General features: G+C 46.7%; 1 protein-coding gene across 7 annotated transcripts in view; it reads left to right on the top strand.

The window, feature by feature from the left end:
• The window catches only part of Mapkap1 (MAPK associated protein 1), a 205,588-nt gene that overhangs the window by 166,719 nt on the left and 16,713 nt on the right, over nucleotides 1-22,156 (top strand). For all 7 annotated transcript variants that reach the window (XM_032902686.1, XM_032902683.1, XM_032902688.1 and 4 more), the window contains one exon: nucleotides 13,112-13,249. In XM_032902686.1, coding sequence (XP_032758577.1) covers nucleotides 13,112-13,249 — 138 coding nt within the window. The remainder of the gene's footprint in view (nucleotides 1-13,111; nucleotides 13,250-22,156) is intronic.

The raw sequence follows: 22,156 nt of genomic DNA, 5'->3' as shown, positions 1-22,156 counted from the left end.
AATCCATCATCATCATCATCATCATCATCATGGCTGTGTTGTTCAGGTGTCCACTGTATCTGAGTGCTAATTGCCTCCTTTGCACTCCTTACTCCCTAGAAGGTGGCAGGTTTTGCCATCCCACCTGACAGAGGTGGTGAAGAGGGACAGAGATAGCCTCATCCCCAACTCACTCCACTCAGGCTGGTGACAGTACTGTCTGGAACTCAGGTCCGCCCAGCTCACGTCCTCTGCACTCTAACAAAGATCCCATGCACGGGGAGGGGAAAAGCTGGGAGAGGACCAGGCTCACACAGTGAGGGAGCTGACTTATTACCCTGCCATATCTCTCTCCCATATGGCCTTGTTTGTCTGTTGCATAAGGAGATAACGATTAATCTAATTCTAAAATTGCTAAGTTTATATTTTCCACAATAAAATCTCTGACGTTGGCGTTAATCTGAACCTAGCTAATATGTCCTGGGCCTCAAAAAGCTCTTCCAGTATTCTTTCCCAAGCGTACATGTGTGCAGGTATGTGAGCCTGTAGAGACCACAGGACAACCTCAGGTGCCTTCATCCAGCTGATCCCCATGTTATCTTTTAAGACAGGGTCTTTGACCAACCTTGGAACTTACCAATTTGGCTAGATTGGCCAAGCAGCGAGCCCCTGGGATCCTCCTGCCTGTGATATCTCAGTACTGCCTTTTTACTTGAGTTCTGGGAATCCTAACTCAAGTCCTCAGGCTGCTATCACAAGCACTTTACTGACTGAGTCATCTCCCCAGGCCTCCTCCCAGTTTTACTGACTGGAGCTTGCCATGTGGAAGCTGAATATTCATTCCGCTTCCTCATTAAGAGATGGGCAACTGCTCTTCAGCTGAGTTAAAACTGTCTGAGCCTCAGTTCTGCCCTGCCCAGGAGTTCAGCCAGGGCTGCATAGCTCAAAACAAAGTTAAGACCATAAAACTGGGAGTATTCTATTCACTAGGGATGCTTGTCTCTGGTGCCTCTCCTAGAGATAAAAGGCAAACCACTGCTCAGAAAGAAGACTTGTCTAGGGTTGGTATGAGCTTGGGTAAAAGCATTTGCTCGGCCTGCTCAAGGTCCTCCATTCAGTATCTCTCCCAACCCTCCAGACGGGGGTTGACCTTTGTGATAGTTTGAATGAAAATGCCCCATAGGCCCATAGGGAATGGCACTGTTAGGAGGTGTGGCTTTGTTGGAGTAGATGTGTCAGTGAGGGCAGGGCTTCGAGGTTTCAGATGCTCAAGCCAAGCCCAGCGTCACTCTCTCTTCCTGCCGCCTGCTGATCCAGATATAGAACTCTCAGCTACCTCTCTAGTACCATATTTGCCTGCGTGCCTCGGTGCTTTCTGCCCTGATGATAATGGACTGAACCTCTAAACTATAAGCTAGCGCCAATTAAATGTTTCCCTTTATAAGAGTTGCCATGGTCATGGTGTCTCTTCACAACAATATAACCCAAGCTAAGACAGCCCTCTCCCAAGTGAGCGCACAGGAACATGTGCAGTTTTGTGTGGAGCTACACTTTTCTAGATCTCAGCTTGACCTTGTAGCAGTCAGATGAGCTGTCCTGGAGTATTGTGTCGTGTAATAGGTAAGTTCCCAGGTGGATCAAGTCAGGTGTCTACCCTCAGACACTCCCTCCTTACAAAGCACATGACAACCCCCTCAACTCGCAGTACACACTTACACACGGCTATCAGGAATTCTTGGCCTTAGTTCAACCCAAAGTTTAGGGCCTCAAACAGTACTCTCTCTCTCCATGAGTATTTAAGTGAGCAGCCACATTCTGAGATGAGTAAATCGTTTCTTTTATTTCACCTGACTAGCCAGGTGCTTCTGATCATTCCTGACACTGATGGATAGTTCTCTCCACCCATCCATCCGTGTCAGTCATGTCAGAGATTTCCTGTGACCCTGTGGTGAGCTCCTCTATGCAGCATTCACCCAGCATCCCTGCTTACCCCACAGAGAGCTACCGTCCACACGAACCCGTGGTATGCAGACCCACACAACAGAAGGAGGAAACCTGGCCTCTCTGCCCTGCGGCTGCAGCTGTCTGTCTTCTGATGGTGCAGAAGGGGCCCACACTCTAGTTACCATCTGCCATTTGCTTCTAAGAAAGTCAGGATGAGAGGCACTCAAGCTTTGCTCTGTAAGTCTCAAATGTAAACCAGTTTTCAACCAATCTCTGACAATAAAACACTAGTAGATTCTGTTAATACACACATACATACACACGCGCACGCTCCAAGTAGGAGACTAGGAATGCAGCTCAAGGAGGATCGCTTACCTGTGCATGAACCCCTCAGTTCTAGCCCTAACACTGCACGATGTTGATTATCCACAGTGAACTGTGAAAGAGTTATCAGCTGCTATCATTTAGTCTGTGTAGTATGTACCGGCACTCGAGTAACCAGACCCTGTGTACTAGTAACTGACAGCACAGAACAGTTATCTGAGGAGACTAGGCTTCAGGTAACCCGCCCTGGATGCAAACCCTGTCTGTGCCGTCCTACTCAAGTTCACTAACAGTTCACATCATACAATGTTTGCTACCTCATTTACTCTATTACTACATCGACATTGTAACCCCAGCTCATGACTGAGGAAACTGAGGCCCGAAGGATTTGATGAGGTAATAGCGTGTGAGAGGCATGTAACTATTGGTGGGTTTTTTTGTTTGTTTTTTTAAGATTTATTTTATGTATATAAGTACACCATCAATGTCTTCAGACACATCAGGAGAGAACATCGGATCCCATTACAGATGGTTGTGAGCCACCATGTGGTTGCTGGGAATTGAACTGAGGACCTCTGGAAGAGCAGTCAGTGCTCTCAACCTCTGAGCCATCTCTCCAGCCCTCGTAACTATTGTTTAATAGCCACTAACTAACTTGCTTTCCCTCCTGTTTCTTCATCAGGATATAGTGGGTTTCTAAGGGATTGGGACTGAAGCCTAGTGCCAGACCCCAGCTATAATACCAAAGATGCCTCAGACATTCTCAACCTGGCTTTCACAGAGGAAGACGTTGTTTCCAGCCACCTCTGCTCCTCCCTGGCTCTGGGTCATCCTCCACTCTCCATTAGATAGTGCCAGCCAGCTACCATACCTCCTCCCTCCATTAGACCTGATCCTATCTGTGGCTGTTTCTCTAAAGCAGTCGAGAATGTTGTATCATGTCTGCTTCCCCTCCTCACAAGCCTGAGAGTTCAGATGCCTTGAAGTGTGAACCTTACCTGTGCTGATACCAAGTTGAGACAACTTCCATTAACTTAACCTTCTGTGAGTAGGGTCCTGTATGCCAGGGCTAGTAGCGGCAAGTAGGCTTGTAGACACTGAAATTATGGTGCTGCACACCTTTAGTACCAGTAATGGAGGCCAAGGTGGTGGATCTCTGTGTTCAAAGCCAGCCTGGTCTACAGAGTGAGTTCTAAGACAGCCAGGACTATATAGAAAAAGCCTGTCTCAAAACTAGGTGGGGGTCAGATGCTGAGTGCCCCCCATGGCCTAGAAGTTTATAGATGCTGTCAGTAGGTATTTTTTGTGACACTAGGGAAAAAAAGGCTTCACAGAAAATAAGACAAGAAACAAGACAGAGGATCAAGATACCACCATGATAATACCACTTGCTATACAACACAGAGTTACAACCAACCCTGACCATGTAACTCTGTCCTTGGCCTCGCACTGTATATGCTGGCTCAGAACACCCCCTCCTCAGAGGGCAGGGGCCAGGGTCTTGCTGTGCAGCATAGGCTGGCTTCAAAGTCTCGTAATTGTATTTCACGGAATTCAAAGAACTCTGCCTCTCATCTACTTTTCTCAACAGCCTCAGACCAAGAGGCCATGCGGCAGCTGAGCCAGTTTTGCTAACTTGCCTCCTTTGCCTTGTCATCTGTCACCCTAGACTCTTCCCACATCACCAAAGACTGTTAGTCAGCACAGCCGTGGCTTCATCTTCTAGTGCGTAACCACAGCAGAAGCTCAAAGAAAACTTGACGCCAGTGTTTTCAACTTTGCAATAGGGACGTTCAGGATGCACCACAAGGCCAGCCAATGAGAGCAGGCAGCTGCGTCCAGGGCTCTGTTCTTCCTCCTGCCTGTGTGGTATGCATCGTTCTGAGTGGCTCTGTGAACAAGACAGTTCTTTTGTGTAGTTTTTAGTCAGGTACCTGTGAAGAATTGATATGTTCATGAGGTAACTGATCCTCCATGTTCCTACCTGGTGCCAGGTCACTACAGTGATACAAGGGAACGTACACCACATGTGACTCCACATCTGTATGGTCACTTGATTCAGCACTGACAGTTCCGCTGCCCAGTGATTGGCCCCCTGACTGGGACAGACAATCTAGTGAATTTAATACTAATGGTAACAGGACAGAACTAACGGTGGCCTCTGGGAAATCCTACGCACTAGAGCTAACACAGTGGCTTGTTGAGGGAAGAGTCTGATGACTGCAGATGTCAGGATTTGTCTGACTGTGTATCTTTTCCAACTCCTTTCACAGAGCCTCCCTTAGGAGAATTCCTGTCCACCAATCTGGACTTACTCAAAACAGTGTCAGATTCCTTGGTGCCTGAGAAGGAATTAAGCATTGGAAAAAAGGAGAGAACATAAAAATGGAGTAGAACTATAGCAGTAGAAGGAGCTGGGGTAGTTTCCTGAGAGTTCCACCAAGACCACCCTTGATTAGTGCCCTGTCCTTGGCATTCAGGCTGTACTAGGAGAGGGGGCAGGGGGCTGTGCCTAGGAAGAAAGATCACTACTACTTCCCAGCTGGACTCACAGAGAACTTAGCCCCCATGCAGAGACAGCACTGAGCCTGCACAACCTCAAGTCCCCTGGAACAAGCCCTGTCTCGTGCCTAGCCTTGTGCTGAATGCTGGCATGCTGGCTGGGACCACCCATTAGTTTTTGTGCTCAGGACAGTAGTCTAGTTGGGGCACTCACTTGTCACCAGATGTATTTCCACACACTAGAGCCGTCAGCTCTGGGCTGAGGCCCCCAGTGAGTAAGATGATGAGCCTTCAGCCCACACCCTCCTTGTCCAGGAAGCAGTGCTCCCCAGGCTTCGTTGTAACTGTACCCCAAATGCTCTTCCCCTGTTTTGAGTGCCTAGCATATTGTTTAAGGGTGCTTTTCATACTGTAATGTGTTCTGCCAGTGTGTGTCAGGAGTGCTGGTCTGTTAAGCCCTAGCCTGCTGGTATGGAGGGATGAATTACGGGTACAGCTCTGTCATTAATAGGTGACATCAGACAAGTCGTGTCCCTAGCCCTGAGCCTCAATGTATTCCTATGGAGAATAACAGCCCCAGACTGGTTGATCTCTGAGGTCTCATTAAGTCCAAACAGCCTGTGTGTCTGATCCGATGTGTAAATTCAGACAAGTCTCAAAGACTTCTCTGACTGCTCCGAGGTGCTATTGATTGCCCCATAGATTCAGCAAAATCCACTCTGGCCAAGGACTGTTCATGGGCACTCCCAGAGGGCTTCCTGGGCCTTCAGGCTCTGTGACCTAAAGACGAGGATTGTGGAACTGTATCAAAAACTGCTCCAGGATTTAACAGCAGTAGACTTCATAGGCTCAGATTCAAAGTCATAGGAAATTGATGCATGAACCCACCTGTACAAGCCAATGACTCAGGCTGTCCCCTGAGTATCAAGTGGCAGCTACTGCAGTGTTGCCAAGGTGGCATCTCATTTCCCTAGAGGTGGGTGGTATTTTCAGTGTGCCTATGACAGTGTGTTCATCAGAGACAATGTGAAACAGCTCTCTAGTGTGGTCTTGATCCAATTTTGTAATTTACTAACTTTTCCCTGTCTCGGATTCATCTCATTTTGCTAGTAATTAGTAATTTTCATTTTTGGATATATATATTTCATACATACAGTGGGTTTATTAATTCCTTAAAAATTACATATAATATATTCTGGTCAAGTTCACCCCTCCTTCCATATCCTCCCTCACCCCTCTTCCCACCCAGCCTCATGTTTGCAAGGCTCTGTGTCTGTCTCTGTGTCTCTGTGTCTCTCTCTCTCTCTCTCTCCCTCTCTCTCTCTCTCTCTCTCTCTCTCTCTCACACACACACACACACACACACACACACACACACACACAAACTCATTCTGTCCAGTTTGTTGTTGTCCTACTCCCCTGGGCCTAGAACCTGCCCAGGAGTATGGTTGATATACCCGGTGTCTCACAAAGAAAGCTGGCTTTGCCTCTCCGAGTATGGTTCATCTTTAAGAACTGTAATGTGGTTTGAGTTTCTTGCTGCAGTACAGGATAACCATTTGATGTGCTGTGCTATTCCATCCCCATGACACCCCAGGAGCTGACACTTTTGTTACTCCCATTTTACAGAAGGGAAGGCTCAGGTTCCTTGATAAATTTCTTTACTCAAGATAACACCAGTGAGAATGTGCTCTCCCCAATCCTGGCCTCCAATAAGACCAAAGTCTCCTGGAGACTTTGCATGTGGACATTCCCTAGCAGAAGTATCTAGTGCTTACAAGAACTTGGTGACGGAGGTTATTGGAAGGGTCCACAGTGATGGACATGTTGGACTACCTGGCTGGACAGGCATTAAGTTAGAGGCATTTGGGAAATGGAACCTCAATGGAGAAGATGCCTCTAACAAATTGGTCTGTAGCTAAGTCTGTGGGGCATTTTCTTGGTTAGTAATGGATGTGGGAAGGCCCAGCCCCTATGGGAGATGCTACCCCTAGGCAAGTGGTCCAGCATTGTCTAAGAAAGCAAACTGAGTAACCAGGAGAAGCAGGGTTAGTAAACAGCATTCCTCTGTTTCTTTGCTTCCGTTTCTGCCTCCAGGTTCCTTCCCTGTTTGAGTTCCTGACTTGGCTTCCTGCAGTGATGGACTGCGGTTGAAAGACTAGGCCAAATAAATCCTTTCCTCCCTAAGTTGCTGTTAGTCACGCTCTTTATCACAGCGATAGGAAGTAACTAGTCCTTAAAAGTCACGGTCTTTATCACAGCCATAGAAAGTCCTTAAAAGTTCCACACTCGTGAGTTAGCATCCTGTACCTCTTTTCCCAGTTTGCCCAAAGTAAAAGCTTGAGGAGGTAGTGCCAAGGTTTGATCTTAAGACTTTCCTGATCCAGGGTTCCTGGCCCTAATCACTGAGTACTGCCGCCTTTAGACACACACAGCTTAGGCTACCTTCAGAGATACAGGTACTCAGTGAGCCACTGTCACAGCAGGACCTAGAGCAGGGGCTGCCCAAAGGGGGACCTCGCTGCACTGTGGGTGATGATATACAGTGCTAATTTCCTTTTATGGAAATAGTTTGGTTAGTTAAAACAGATGAGGGTCCCTTAGTGATAACTCTGAACCTTGGACAAATTGTTTCCCTGGAGAGTTGTAGCTGCATTAGAGTTGCGCTTTGTTTATTTTGAGCTGTCTTGTTAAGGAAGGATTTATATGCTGGCGTTGATGTAGGACAGCAATCAGGCAATGTTTTCTGCCTTTGACAGTTGGTGTGATAGTTTGCTTCCAGTGAAGTTTGACTCACTGTATCTGGAAGCTGTCAGTGTGGGAGCATGAAAAGGTCATGACGGATGGCGGCGGGTAAGTGGGCAGGGGAGGAGAGCTGGTAACAGAGATAGATGGGCCTCCCATGCTTCTGAGGGAAAGGTTGACCTCGACCACTCCAGACTAGCCCTGTGCTCTTCCTCCTTACCTGCTGGGGCTGAGACCGGGAAGCTCTGGACACCTTTGTGACAGTGGCAGGGCTCTCAGAGGAGCCCTTGCCAGCATCTCAGCCCCTTGGGTGCATGAGAACTTCTAGATGGAAGTGTGTTTCTATTTACGGTCACTTTCTGAGACCACCATCGCAGAGGTCAGTGAGGTCATCCTTCCCAGCACTACTGACGGGAGGGGAAGGAAAGCAAACTCTGAAATGGAAACGTAAGGAAAAGTTAACTACACTTTTAGAACAGTGACGGCTTTGTTAAAAGACAGGGACATAGCACAGTGGTAAAAGGGCTTTCCCAGTCCCCGTATCAACAATGAAGGTGTCCTGCAATAAAGGCTGTTGACAAGGAAAAAAAAAGGGGGGGCTTTCCCAGCTGTCATGCCTGAGGCCCTCGTTCAGTCCACAGCACCACAAAATAAAAATAAATAAGTAAATAAAAGTCATGTTGGAAGAGCACCAGTGGAAGGGGAAGCCCTGGGTCCTGCTAAGACTGAACCCCCAGTGAACTAGACTGTGGGGGGGGGCGGCAATAGGGGAGGGTGGGAGGAACACCCATAGGGAAGGGAGGGGGGGGGGATGTTTGCCCGGAAACTGGGAAAGGGAATAACACTCAAAATGTATATAAAGAAATACTCAAGTTAATAAAAAAAAAAAAAAAAAAGTCCTGTTGGGTACTGAGGAGATGGCTCAGAGTTAAAAGCAGTTGCTACTCTTCCAGAGGACACACATTTGATTCCCAGCGTCTACACATCTGCTAACAACTGCCTCCAGGGCCCCCTTCTGGCCTCTGCAGGCACAAGGCAGCACATGTCTACAGGCACACAGACAGACAGACGGACAGACAGACAGACATGTCGGCAAAATGCCCAAACACATAACGTAAAATTCTAAATAAAAAACCATACATATTGCTGGGTCCAGGCTGACTGTGCATTTAGACTGGAGCCTTTGGAAAGAAAGCTCTCCTAGACCACCTTCCCCGCCCGCCTCCCACTCTAGAGATGAAAGCCAGGCCCTGTCCATGTCAGGCACGTGCTCTGCTGAGCCCCATTGCCGACCCCTATGTAAATATTTTTCTTTCCTATTTCATTTGGTATTGTGACATGAGAATGTTTTTTAAGTCAAACTTTTCTTCTGGCTTGATTTTCTTGGTTTGTGCTATATTTCATTATGAGCATGTTACCACCTCAGTGTAACCATTTAGTTTGAAGAAAGGTATTTTTAATTAAGGTCCACTTCCCCTCTTTCTCTGTGTTTATAATTTGACCTGCTTGCAATGCTGTGTTAAATGATACCGTAAGAAGTTCCTCTGCATTTCCCAGAGACGTCACATAAAAACTTGACCCACTAAGGTCCAGAGATGTCACATAAAAACTTGACCCACTAAGAGCAAGTACAGAAGTCAGAAGAAAAGCAAGAACAACGGTTGGGTGTTTGTTGGCTCTGCAGGTGTGGGTGTGGCGTGTTTGACGTCTGAATGCTTTCTTATACCCTGGGGAGAGGAGAGGAGAGGGTTGCAGGACTGCTTGGATAGTTTTCTTTGTGTTTTCTTGACTCAAGTCTGAGCAGCCCTGAGGGCCATCTGGGAACCAGGCAGTTCTGGATTGGAAGAAGGGCTTTCCTGCTTCCAAGCTCTCTAACTGCACCAAAATACCCGTCCCTCAGTAGACATGGATCAAAGCCGGCAGAATTCCTGCTGACCCTTACAGTGCTGAGAGGGTGGGCTCCAGCACCAGATCCTGGATCCAGGTTGCAGGCCGCTTGTGAGTTGTGTGATCTTGGACAGGTTCTGTAACCATCCTGTGTTTCTGTTTCATGAGGCTGTTAGAGTACAGAGGCTCTCCACCTTATGGCACCTAGTAGACATTCAGCGCTCACTGCATTAAGAGGCTATGAACACTTACTAAATGGTGAGTGTAGCAGAGCCATGCCTGCTGGGCCTGAGGACACTGTGCCGCATGATTCCTGGAGGAGAGCTGCTGGAAGGCGATGCGCTTGCCAGGGTCACACCTTTGCCAAAGGACTGGGCCCTAGCCTTGAGGATGGGGAAGCACAGGGAACACAGCAGCTGTAGTGTCTGTGCTCTGCAGTCACAGGAAAGCCCTGCTGCTCTGGCCCCACCTTCTCCTTTGCACACTTAAAAGGCTGCAGTGGCAAATGGGTGCAGTTGTACTGACTGACCTCCTGAGTAGTCTCACACTGCACCTGCTCCAGTATCTTTATCCTTAGTGTGGCGTGAACTTGCTAGCATCCACCATGGATGGATGGATGGATGGATGGATGGATGGATGGATGGATGGATGGATGGATGGATGGATGGATGGATGGATGGACAGGACAGACGGATGGACGGACGAATGAGTAAAAAGTGCTTAGACTCCCAGAGGTCTCCAGGTTCTGCCCAATGTGCTCAGCAAGGGTGGCGCCTACCACAGACTGCCTCAGGCTCTCCTAGCCTGCTTGCACTTGTCCAGTGGGAACAACCAAGACTGTGGGGCCTAACTCAGTTTTAAGAGGCAGAGACTCACACTTGTCTGTAGTGAGAGTATTTAACACACAAAGGATTTTTCCCATCTCAAAAGATTCCCCTACAGGTTCCTTTAAATAGTGACTCCTGGAGGCAGGCGAGAGTTTTACAGATCATTAACTGCCTGACTGAAAGCCTGCAGGGCAAGGAAACTTAAAACTGAAGTGTCTGAAGTGTCAGGGGCCCCTGCCAATTACAGATCAATCCAAAATGAAGACAGAGTATCACTGGAACTGAGTCAGTGGGAAATGTGATTTGATTCAGGAAGAAAATCTCACGTGTATGCTGCTTTTGTGAAGCACACCAATTGTTTAAATGATGTTCCACCTGTCTGCCCATCCTGAGCCTTTCGTATCCATCTCCCACATCTCCATCCCCAAACTTTAGTCTTGAGGTTCCCTTCTGTAAACAGCATCAGTGACAGTAACCTCACGGAAGGGTGTCATTGGGAAAGGTTCTGTGGCCAAGTGGAGCGTAGGCAACTGATGCACAGATACGCAGGAAATGGATGAACTATGCGCTAACAATTTGCAGATAAAAATAATGGAAGTTAAAAGTGTGCTTTACATGATAAAAGAAAGATGAAGGAGGAGAGCAGTGTGTTACATCTGCGATGGTTTCAGGAGGCCTGCTTTGTGAAGTAAGCTCTGTTGAAAAGATTGATGCAATGGGGACTGACCTTGGCGTGGAGCAGGAGCCGGTGATGTATGTATGAGCATCCCTCTGCTAAATGGACCCAGATTTGTAGCACTAATATACATGGGAGCCCAGAACCAAACTCAGCGTGGTAATAAATCAACAGCCACTTTGGGTGTCGTTTCTGGTTTATATCCCACTATTGTTCTATCACTTTAATTCATGTCACTATCATCTTTTCATCTGGAACAGTTTTATATAATTTTCCAGTGGAGTTACCTGACAAATCCTATCAAATTAACAAGGTACATTAACAGTATTGACTGGCTGCGGCTTCAGGAGTTGCATGGCCTTCGAACAAAATTTTAACCATCTCTGTCTGGTGACGATTTTTTTCTTTCTTCCTTTCTGAAAGAGGAATGTGGGGCAGGGTTTATTTCCACATAAGAGATATGCACATTTATTTTGCTCTGTCTGTTTTGACTGTTATAAATGTCAGAATAAGAAGCAGATAAGGAGGGGAAGCCCTGCTCACCATGAACTCACTCCCCATCACCACACAGCATGCACACACATGAATGTTCAGCCCAGCACCACAGCATGCACACACATGAACGCTCAGCCCAGCACCACAGTGTGAATATACATGAACGCTCATCACTACTGCCATGACTTAAGTACTCGTCTCCTTTCAGGGAACAATAGAGAGGTCCAGATCCTTAACAATTAATGAGCAAATCGGAGTCGAGAGTGTAGTCATAATCTGTTTTAAGTGAAACATAATCAGACTGGTCTCCTGTCTGCCTCAGCAGGCTGAGACCCAAAGTAGGCTGTACTTAGGACATCATGCCTAACTGAAACCCCTCCAGTGTGACCCCAGCATTTGGTTAATAAAAACAAGCAAGATTGCTGGGCTTTACCAGAGATGAGGGTTTAGACCATCCCTGCGTTGTGTCCTCTGCTCTCTGCACACAGCCTTCTCCCTTTGTCTAACTGGTGTTGGAATGAATCTGCTCATAAAATAACCCAGTGCATGGATGTCGAACCCAGTCATGGAGAGGACATTTGTTTTTATTCTCTTTTACATTTAAATTTGCTGTCAGGCTGTAGTGGTTTTGTGTGTGGATGTGTGTGCGTGTATGCGTTCGAGCAGGCGTGTGTTTTGGTTGGGGTTGGGGTATCAACTGAGCAGGGCTTGGGTGGGTTTTATCTTCTGAGTTACTAATCTTTTATCACAAGTCCTGCGTGTCTTTTCTATCATGGTATATACAATTGATTATGTCAGGGTTTTATTAATCTTGACTTCTTTTTTTTTTTTCCACTTCGACCCTGACCTAAAAATTAATTACTTTTAAGGCTCCTATGGGGCTCACTCCAGAACACATATTAAAGGTTTATGTCTCACTTCATGAACAGTTTTTTCTTTTCAGCAAAATAGGACTGGTAGACTAGATTTGGTGTGTCAGACAGAGCACATCATCTCTTAAATACACAGAAGGCACCTTCAGCGTGTGTCCACCCTGCACATTTACTCCTAGCTGTTGTCTGACATACGCAAAAAAAAAAAAAAAAAAAAAAAAGCTAGAGTCTCTCCCTAGGCAGAGAGGCGAGGACCTCTCCAACCTGAAAGCCAGGCTGCAAGTTTTGAACTTCAAAGATTTTGTGGAAAGACCCTTTGATCTTCCCATGGCTTCCCTTAAATATTACTTGGGAAGTTATCACAGAGGGAAGTTGCTTCCTCCTTCTATTCTCAATGTTAGGTTTTTCCAGATCAGAAATTCTATATTGGTAGCCTAATTTGTTACTTAAGGTCTTTATTTAAAAAAGAAAAAATCAGAATTAGCTTAAATGGCCCTCAATTCCAGTTTATATCATTACAATATAGACATGATGCTGTTAGCAGTATGTGGGGAAGTTGTGTAGTGTGTGTCTGCTGTATCAAAAGGCACACTCACTATGTGCTTTCCATATGACGTTGGGGTGTCACACCACACCACACACCTTGCTTGTTCAGGCAGCCAGAGCGTGAGAGCCTGGGGTGCAGTTTAGAAGCCCTGCCTTTTGGGAGAATTCTGTGTTCCCTAAAGCCCTCAGAGCTCATGCTCAACCACTGCATGATTTATCCAGCAGGTCAGATCATTGCTCTGAAGTCACAGGCATCTCATGGCTTCTTTTTGTGTGTGTCCCTCCCTCCCACCCCTGCCCCTTTGGCCTTACAGGTATCTCCGGAGACAAAGTAGAGATAGACCCTGTTACGAATCAGAAAGCCAGCACTAAGTTTTGGATTAAGCAGAAGCCCATCTCAATCGATTGTGACCTGCTCTGTGCCTGTGACCTTGCCGAGGAGAAGAGCCCCAGTGAGTAGTCTTTTATTTATGTCTCCGTTTCTCACCCCTCCTCCCTGGGTGCCGGGCGCTGGCAGAATATATGGCCACCATGTCCTTTTTTCCTTGGGCCTGTTTAATTCATTACCAGAAATTTCTTTTAATCAAACAGGATCGTGTTCTGGCGCCCAGAGCCTGATGGGAGCCCCCATCTTGCTCCATCTTCCTTGAAGCCTGTGCTGGGGGCGGGGTGGGGGGTGTTTACCAGGCAGGTTCCTGCTGGGAATTTGCACCAAGTGAGTGCTGCTTGATTTAATTTGTTCTCCTGACCCTTCCCTCTGGGGGAACTTGACCAGTCAGCCTAAACCTGCTTTCTTTGTGCCACGCCAGTGGAAGATGGAGGACTTCCTGCCGTAGCCAGAGACCAGACTTAGGCACCCATCATGGTGGAGGTGTCAGCACACCCAGATTATTGGCAGCCATGACCTCCAATTTCTAACTGAACTCATGCCTGGTCCTGCAGAAGAGACCACGACACTACTGGGCTGGCAATTCCACCACTAACCCTTCTAAGCAGATACCACTGGGGTATGTTATATGTCTGCAGTTAAGTGATTGAGTGTAGGGTTTAGATTGATAACTTAATCATTTTTTAGGACTCCAGACCTAATAAGGGGCAAAAAGGACACATAGCTCAGAGTAAAGCCTCTCTCTGAAAGCAGACAGCCAAAAGTGTCTTCATGGTTTCGGTTGCATAGGAAGGCCTGCTAACGGGGTTCCCATGCATCTCAGCACTTCTTGTTACCAAGAGGTCACCCCTGTAGCTCTTAGCCTGGTAACTTGAAATACATACTGAGCCTCTAATTTGGGGGCCTATACTCCTGTGTCTATGGATTTGAGAACAAATTCAGAGGGCTTATATATTCAGAAGGAACACTAGGAAGGGTAAAGGCCAGGAAACATTTACAATGTGGCTGATCTCCAAGGTCATCATGACTGAAAGGGCAGCTCAGCAAGGCTTACAGGCTAGGCACATGCCGCATGCCCCATGACAGTGTTTCACTTCACTGTCAAATCAGCTATGATAAAGCTCCTCTAACGCAGCCTTCGGCTTGGCAAGAAAGGCATGCTTAGCAGGTAGAGAGAGAAGTGAGGCCATTCTTGGCCTCTGGTTGCCATCCCTCCCTCCCGTGAAGCTCTGACTATAGAGGAAACCATGAGACAATTGTCTGGTGCTCTTGGAACCTGGAGGCTCCTCTATGCAGTGAGTGAGCCTCTCCCTGATTCCAACTACTCTGTGTTGTGGCCAGACAGGATGTGTTTGTCCTGGCGTCTTCCTTCCTAAGCACTGAGGATATTCTGAAGAAGGTTTTATACTTGTCTGACATGGCAAGTGATCACCTGCGTGTTGCGTAAGGTCCTCACCTGAAGTGGGCAGATTGGGGGAGGAATGAAGCCTGGATCGGGTTCTCCCATTGACAGACACTTGCTGTGCCTAGGAAGGCTGTAACCCAGGCACTGAGAAGGGGTAGATACCACATGCCCAGCTGTCCAGGAAGTCACAGTCACCCATATCCCACTGTCTGAAGGGATCAGTCAGTCCACACATACACTCAAACTGATACACACAAGTATAATAAATCTTTTTTTTAAGAGTTTAAAATTATAGACTTGCAAAATGAAGTTCTGACTTTAGTAATTGCTGTGCATTGTGTAGGGCCCAGGCACACGCTCAGCATACAGAGCAGACAGGGCCATCTTCTCAGTACTGACTTTCTCTCCAGGCTCCCAGAGTACAGCGTGCAGCCCTTGGGGGTAAGTGGCTGCCTTGACTGTCTGTTGCTGAGGAGAACAGCCCTGCCCTGTACTCTAGCAGGGCTTTTCAAGCCATGTTCTCTGAACTCAGAAGTTACACATACAGGGACCTGAAGGACACATGTGGTATGTGGCTGCGATGAGTAGGGATGGTATTTGGGAACCCCAAAGTTAAGTTCACAGGGAGTTCACAGGGTGTTTTTGTTTTTGTTTTTGTTTTTTTAATTTATTTGGTTTTCGTTTTGCTTTAAAAAAAAATAAAAGAAGGGATTGGGGCTTTAGCTCAGTGGTAGAGCGCTTGCCTAAGAAGCGAAAGGCCCTGGGTTCGGTCCCCAGCTCCGGAAAAAAAAAAAAAAAGAACCAAAAAAAAAAATAAAAAAATAAAAGAAGAGAAAGCATTCCATCCCATGCATACCGGTAACCCCTGCTCCAGGCAGGGAAGGAGCCCAGCTGAGAGAAAAATGAACCCCAGATTCAGGGAGAGAGGTCTTGCCTCAAAGTGATAGGCAGAGACCTCCATCCACACATACACTCAAACTGATACACACAAGTATAATACATCTTTTTAGAGTTAAAATTATAGGCTTTCAAAATGAAGTTTGACTCCTCCACACAGCCTTTGCTGACATTGAGAACTACTGATCACTCGGGCCTCACAGGCCAGAGTTCCTCATCTAGACCTTGGCCCAGGAGGTGCGCTCACAAAGTCTGTTGTGTGCTTCTGCCTGGCCCTACCTCTAATTCACGGACATTGCCACCTTCTCTCCTTCTTTGCACTCCTTTCTGTTCATTTCCTCGGACATTTGTATAGACCTCTGGACTGTGCCGTGTGCTGCATTCTCCTTAGAGTCCTCCCGACCCCCGTTCCGAGCCTCCACTGAACTGAGTGGCCCAGCCAGCCCTGCCACTGTCTCCAGAGAGTGTTGGTCGACTGAATGAGCCAGGGTTGAGGAACCAAGAGTTGTCCCCCGTAATTCCTGTAAAATGCCTACACCGGGATGTTAGTAAATGAATCAAATTGACATTGTGTGGTTTTATGATTTCCAGTATCTTCACTAAATTAATTCAGCCTGGATCTCAAAAGCCCCTGCTCAGGCCTCCCCGACACGGGGTTAATCTATGGGGCCTCTGCTCTCTCTCCTCCTCTCCTTCTTGCTTTTCCCTAAAGGATTAATGGTAACCCTTTTTATCTTTTATGTCTGCTGAACCTTAGAAAAAAGTTATTTTAGGAGTGCTAAAGAAATGAAAGTCACTATATTTCATAAGTTTAGCCTGTGATTTTTATCAGCATAGTGATGTATGTTTGTAGCTGAGTTTACATCAAAAATTATTCTTAGGGCTTCTTGAATGAATTATGGCAAAGGAAAAGAGTCTAGAAGTAGATAAGGTTTTTGATTTCTGCAATATATTCTCTTTTTCATGTTTTTATCTCTCATAACACAAGTGTCTTCCCACAGACTGGAACGTGTGACCAACTGGAATAATTTAGTTGTGAAAACGGAACAGACGTGTTACTAAGCAGCCTGCTTCACAAAAGGCATTAAGTGTGGGGAGATGATGAAGCTATCCCGCATTCTTACCTGAGACATGTTTGTCAGGATTTTGAACAGAAAAGAAATGTTGTAAACCCTTTGAATGTGGCCATTTTGCAGGGTTTATGAAGAAAGCTGCTGTCATACCATTCATTCGGTCGTCGTAGGAAACATAACTCAGGTTTAATTGATGCTGCATTCGAAAGTGTAAGAATAGCTGACTGGGCAAAGGGCTGAGCATTAGCATGGGTGAAACTCGAAATTACAGACTGTGGAATCAGCATGGCCAGGTCCCCAGCACAGCTCTGTGTGCTCCTGCACCCAGCTTCTCCCTCTTAGGCCAGTATTAGAGAGGAGATTTATCACTCTGTCCCTGTGAGTGTTTAAGGACCTGGAACTTAATGACTAAATAGATAAGCCTTAAAAACCTACATGGATAAATCCAAACTCTAAAAGAATTCTGAAAATCTAAAGGGCGAGCCCTGAAAAATTAAGAATGAATTTAGGAGAGGAAAGCCCTGCCTTTACTATTCAAATCAGGGTTCCTTCAGTCTGGCTTGCCTCTGTGTAGGGTTTCTTTTGCTATTTTGAAGGGTTCCAACAAACGTGTTTTTTTGTTTGGTTGGTTGGTTTTTTAAGTGCATTTTGATGTCTCTTAGCAGATCCAGGCTAGACATAGGCTATAAATGGTTGGTCAGCCTCTTAAAAAGGGCTAGCGCTGAACAAAGCCAGGGACCTCCTGTGACAGGGAAGGCTCTCTGGCTGTGTGCGGATGTCCTATCACAGCAGGTCTGGCCTCATCCAGAGAAGCTTCCACAGGTTCCGGGCCTTTAAAGGAAGCAGCCATCATTAAGAAATCAGATTTAAACCTTAATAAAGTAGCTGTCATCTTTATAGCTGAAAAGTGCTCTGTATCTCAATTAAGTAGGGATAATATACAATCCTTAGGAAGCAGCAGAATAAAGTAATCTGATTACACTTCTTGCAATAGTATAATTTAAAGGAAATCTGATTCTGCTGCTGCTTTGCTTATATTGGTGGGAGGTGTTTTATTTTGTTTTGCTTTGCTTTGCTTTTTGTTCAAAACAGTTTGGACCAAAAATAGGAACTGTCTAGGGCTAGGAGTTAGCTGCAGCCGTGCCTCTCATAACCAGAACCTCTGGATGTGGAGTGAGATTCCTTACGAGCAGGAGCTAAATTAGCTGGCTTATTGGTGACCTCGCATTTAAATGAATCTTTCTTTTCATAAGTACTTGACAAGATCTGTAAAGTAGTGTATTTAATTTACTAATTAAATTAAAGCCACTGAATAATGATTTGTCCACATTGATTTAGCTTAAATGGAAAGATTAGCTTTGTTGTGATCTTGAGCAGCCTTAATGGCCAAGCCAGTTACACACAAAGGCCCCTGTGTCTTGTGGGTCAGAGTACATAGGTAAGCCAGGCTGTGATTGAATTGCCTGAACCTCACCCTGCATCCAGCTCTACTCTGCCTCTCGTTCTATTGTTGCACTGGGCTTAAGAGAATGTTAACGTGGTAATAGGCACAGGGCCTTCCCCATTATACGCCTTGCTATCGAACGGTTCTGCATGACTAGTTAAAGAAGGTGGCAAGAAGATTAATGAAAGCCAGGCTAATGCAGAAGGGGTGCTTCTGCAAGACTTGTACCAAGGAGATATTAGAGCTGAACCAGAGCTTGGCTTTTTCTTTATCCTGTGACCTTTGAACCTGCCTTACTGTTGAGAGCTGCCAGGGAAGCCGACATTTTGATTGATGTTGGTACACGAGTCAGTCTTTCCCATTGAATTCCACATCTGCACGAAAATAGCTTTTCCAGCAGAATTCATACTGGCTAGAAGTGATAGCCAAATTGATGGCTGAAATGCTTTTATGTAGTTTTCATTTAAACCTAAAAGTATTTGATGGTTTATTCAGTATCCAGTTTTCACAGATTATATGTGTTCACTTACAGGCCTTTAATGGGTTTATCAACACAGAGAGAAGGACCAGTGTTAGGAATGTTCAAAGGTTTACAGAGCTCCAAGCAGGCTTCATGAGCAGAAAAGTCATCACCATCGTCAAAACAGAAAAATCCACCTGAGCACCCAGGCAGCAGACTTTGAGGTCTGTGTAAATAAAGCAAAGCAACGGTCTCGCTTTAGAAAGCTCTGGAAGGAGCCCCCGTGCCTCTGTGCCCACCAAGGCCCTTGTTTAGATGCATTCTGTAGACCCTGCACTGGGCTCTCTAAACTCTGGAACAGGGGCATTTCATTTTACAGGGACTGACGTGGCTGCCTGTGAGGCATCCGTCCTATGTGTCCACACACTCTCTTGTGTAGAGTTGCATGTCTGAGTGGGTGGTATCCCCTGTCCCTCCCCAGTAAAGGCAACCAGGAAAGGTGGCAGCGAGATCAGATTATTTTACTAGTCACTTGGCACACCCCATCCCAGGCACCAAACCCACTGATCACCCACCCTCTTTTCTCCCTGGCTGACAGGGCAGCTCCAGCAGAGACCACACATAAACACACTTCTGCAGCCCATCAGGCACCCTAGTTCAGCTTTGGAAGAAGCACATGCCTGGGCTATTTGTCATTCTTTAGATGCTCCTGTGAGTGTGTGTCTGTAAGGGAAATTCCAGTGAGGTGGGTGGGAACGTTCGTGGCCTTGCTGCTTTACTGTGAGCGCCTGGGTTTGTGCAAGATGGCCCACAGCCACTCGGGCTCTGATGATCCCGGAGATCTGGCCTCACACCTGAGAGAGTCCAGCAGTATTGTGGGGTTTTTTCGTCTCTGATGGGGACTCATTTCCAAAGTTCCAGATCAAATACAGTGAGTATTGGCTGTTGGCAGAACAACGGACTCTCCCGAATTAAATGCCCAGTTATTGGATTGCCTTTTCCTAAGAGTGCTCTGGAGCACAATCAGACGGGATGCCTTTCCTCTTAGCAGATATGTTCCCTAGCCCTATTAAAAGGGGTCTTCATCTAGCCTGTCAAAGGGAGTCTGCTGGGGTTTTTTAGTTTTAATTACACTATCCAATTAAAACTCCTTGCTGCATTTGGATGCACCTCTCCTTGGGCCTGAGTGGATATGACATTTACAAGGCTCGCCTTTCAAGCAGACAATAGTGTGATTGATGAGGTGCAGGTTCAGTGAAGGAGGCGAGCGAGCGAGCGAGCGAGCGCCTGCGGAGCACCGCGGAGTGCGCTTGGATTTATCATCTCCTTCCCAAACCAGGGGAGAGTGTGCAAGGGAGAGACCAATGTGGCTCAGGACAAAGGTGGAGAAACCTGTGGACATGGGACCACGTGTGCTCAGAGGCCTCAGGCTCTCTAGCCGGTGTAGTGACCTGCAGCCTAAGCTGTGCCAGCGTTTAAACAGCCAACACCCATTTTGGAACAGTTCCTGGGGGCTGGCAGGCAAAGAGCTCAGCTTCTCAGGATGTTTCTTGTCCTCTGCCCTCTGCGTGGTACCCACCTCCGTTGCTCAGAAGCTCCTGGCCCCAGTATAGTCACAAGCCAGTGCTTGTGCGTGTGCTTGTCTCTGTGCTGCCTGGCCTGTGAGAGGGGAAGGTGGAAGGCAAGAGCTTTCTTTCCTAAGAGCCTAGCCGGTTAGTGACGGCAGCCTTAGCTGGTGCTTGTTAGAGGAATGGGCTCACTGTGCTGGAAGAGCCACCTTCCGGGTCTCAGTTTTCACTAAACGGTTACTTGGGTTTTATGGGCCCATCATAACAAATCAGTTATCAAGGTAGAGTGGAAAATTTGAGTTTGCCTGCGTTTCCTAGATTACCATTCTCCTTAAACTCATCTGTTGGAGATTATTAACAGGAGTGAGCTGTGGCAGGGCAGGGACTGTCCTGTGACAACAAAGGCGCTGGTGGACTCGTAGCCTCAGCTTCTGCCAAGCTCCCCGTTGCATTTCACTTATTTTAGGTTGGCAGGTGGGTGACTTGTTTGTTTGTTTTTGTGTTTTGTTTTGTTGTGGTTTTATCTTTTTGTTTGTTTGGGTTGAGTTTTTTCACTGTTTTTGTTTGGGAGGGTTGGGGTGTTTGTTTTGGGTTCTTTTGAGACAGGGACTTACTGTGTAACATTGGCTATTCTGGGAAGCTCTGTTACTGTCTAGGAGTCTTAACCAGACTTGTTTTCTCTACCTTTCGAAGAATTAAAAGGCAGGGAGCTCTCCAGTGGCTTCAACAGGTGGCAGCAGAGAAAATTTCAGACAGCGAATAAAAAAAGCTTTTATTAGGAGTGAGGAAACACTCACGGCCGGGAGAAAGAGTCTGGGAGGCTGGGGCTGGGCATCTCTGTGAGGGCTGGGTTGTTTTCTTCTGAGCCTTTGGAGCTCCTCCTCCCCTAGTTTAGAGTTGTTCAGTGTAAAGGAAGACAGGGTGGTGGATTGGCCCACAGCTGTTGTGCAGTCATGTCCTGACCATGTCCAGCCTTGAACGTTCTGATCCAGTCCCATCAGCAGAAGGCCCATGGCAGGAGGAGCAGGAGAAGCCCACTAGGCTTTTGTTTTAAGCTGTCAGGCTTTTATCTCAGGTCAGGAGGGTGAGGAAGAAGCCAGCCTTCTTGGAAGTTCAGTGTCTTTATTCCCTGCTCTTGTGGCACACGAGTGTGTACACACACACACACACACACACACACACACACACACACACACACACACCAATCTGTCAAGGAATTTATCTAAATCATACTCCCTCATACAACCAGCTCTGGCCTCAAACTCAAAAATCTGCCTGCCTCTGCCTCTGTTTCCAGAGTACCAAGGTCAAAGGCATGTGCCACCAGACCCCATATGCTGCTTTTGTGAATGCCCCATGCGCTGGGGTCCAGGCTGGCCTAGAACTCACTGTATAGCTCAGACTGGCACTAAACTCAAGGCAATCTTTCTGCCTCAGCTTTCTGAGTACTAGAATTGTAGGCATCAGTCATGGATCAGACCCAGGTTCCAAGTTGTATTTCCAGAATACTAAATTCTGTAAATACATAATTCCATAAAATCTAAAGACCATGTATATGAGATGTTTAGATCTTAAGTTGTCCTTCATAGACATGGAATGAGTATGTATACTTGCATTAAAAACAAACTTTTTATTGTCTCTGAGATTCTCAGATGCAGTCTTCAGGATGAACTAGCAAATTAGCTTTTTTAGTATAAATGACTAGAAAACTGGACAGGATAGTTTAAAGTCTTGTTTCAGACATTAGTCCTATGTCAGTAGCACAGGCTCCTGACCCCTGAGAGAAGGAGTGAGTGCTAGTGCCCTGAGGCTTCCAGTGGGCGGAGACCACGGTAAGAGCTGGCAGGATGCTGCACCTAATACTTGCAGCAGGATGGAAGGGGGCCCTTGGGGAAGCGCTCTCCCTGTCAGGGCTGTCACCTGTACCTGTAGTGGCACATCAGGACATTCAGGAATGACTGTGGAGAGGCCAGGACATGGGATAGTCTTCTTTACTCGCCCTAGAAAGACTACTCTGCCAAAAACAAAGCTTGAGAGAAGAGTTCAGTGGTAGCATAAGAATGGCCCCCATAGGCTCACATGTCTGAATGCTTAGTCATCACAGAGTGGCACTACTTGAGAAGG

This window comes from Rattus rattus, chromosome 5, assembly GCF_011064425.1.
Source record: "Rattus rattus isolate New Zealand chromosome 5, Rrattus_CSIRO_v1, whole genome shotgun sequence".
In the NCBI taxonomy this organism is placed as follows: domain Eukaryota; kingdom Metazoa; phylum Chordata; class Mammalia; order Rodentia; family Muridae; genus Rattus; species Rattus rattus.
This window is presented reverse-complemented; position numbering and strand designations above follow the sequence as displayed.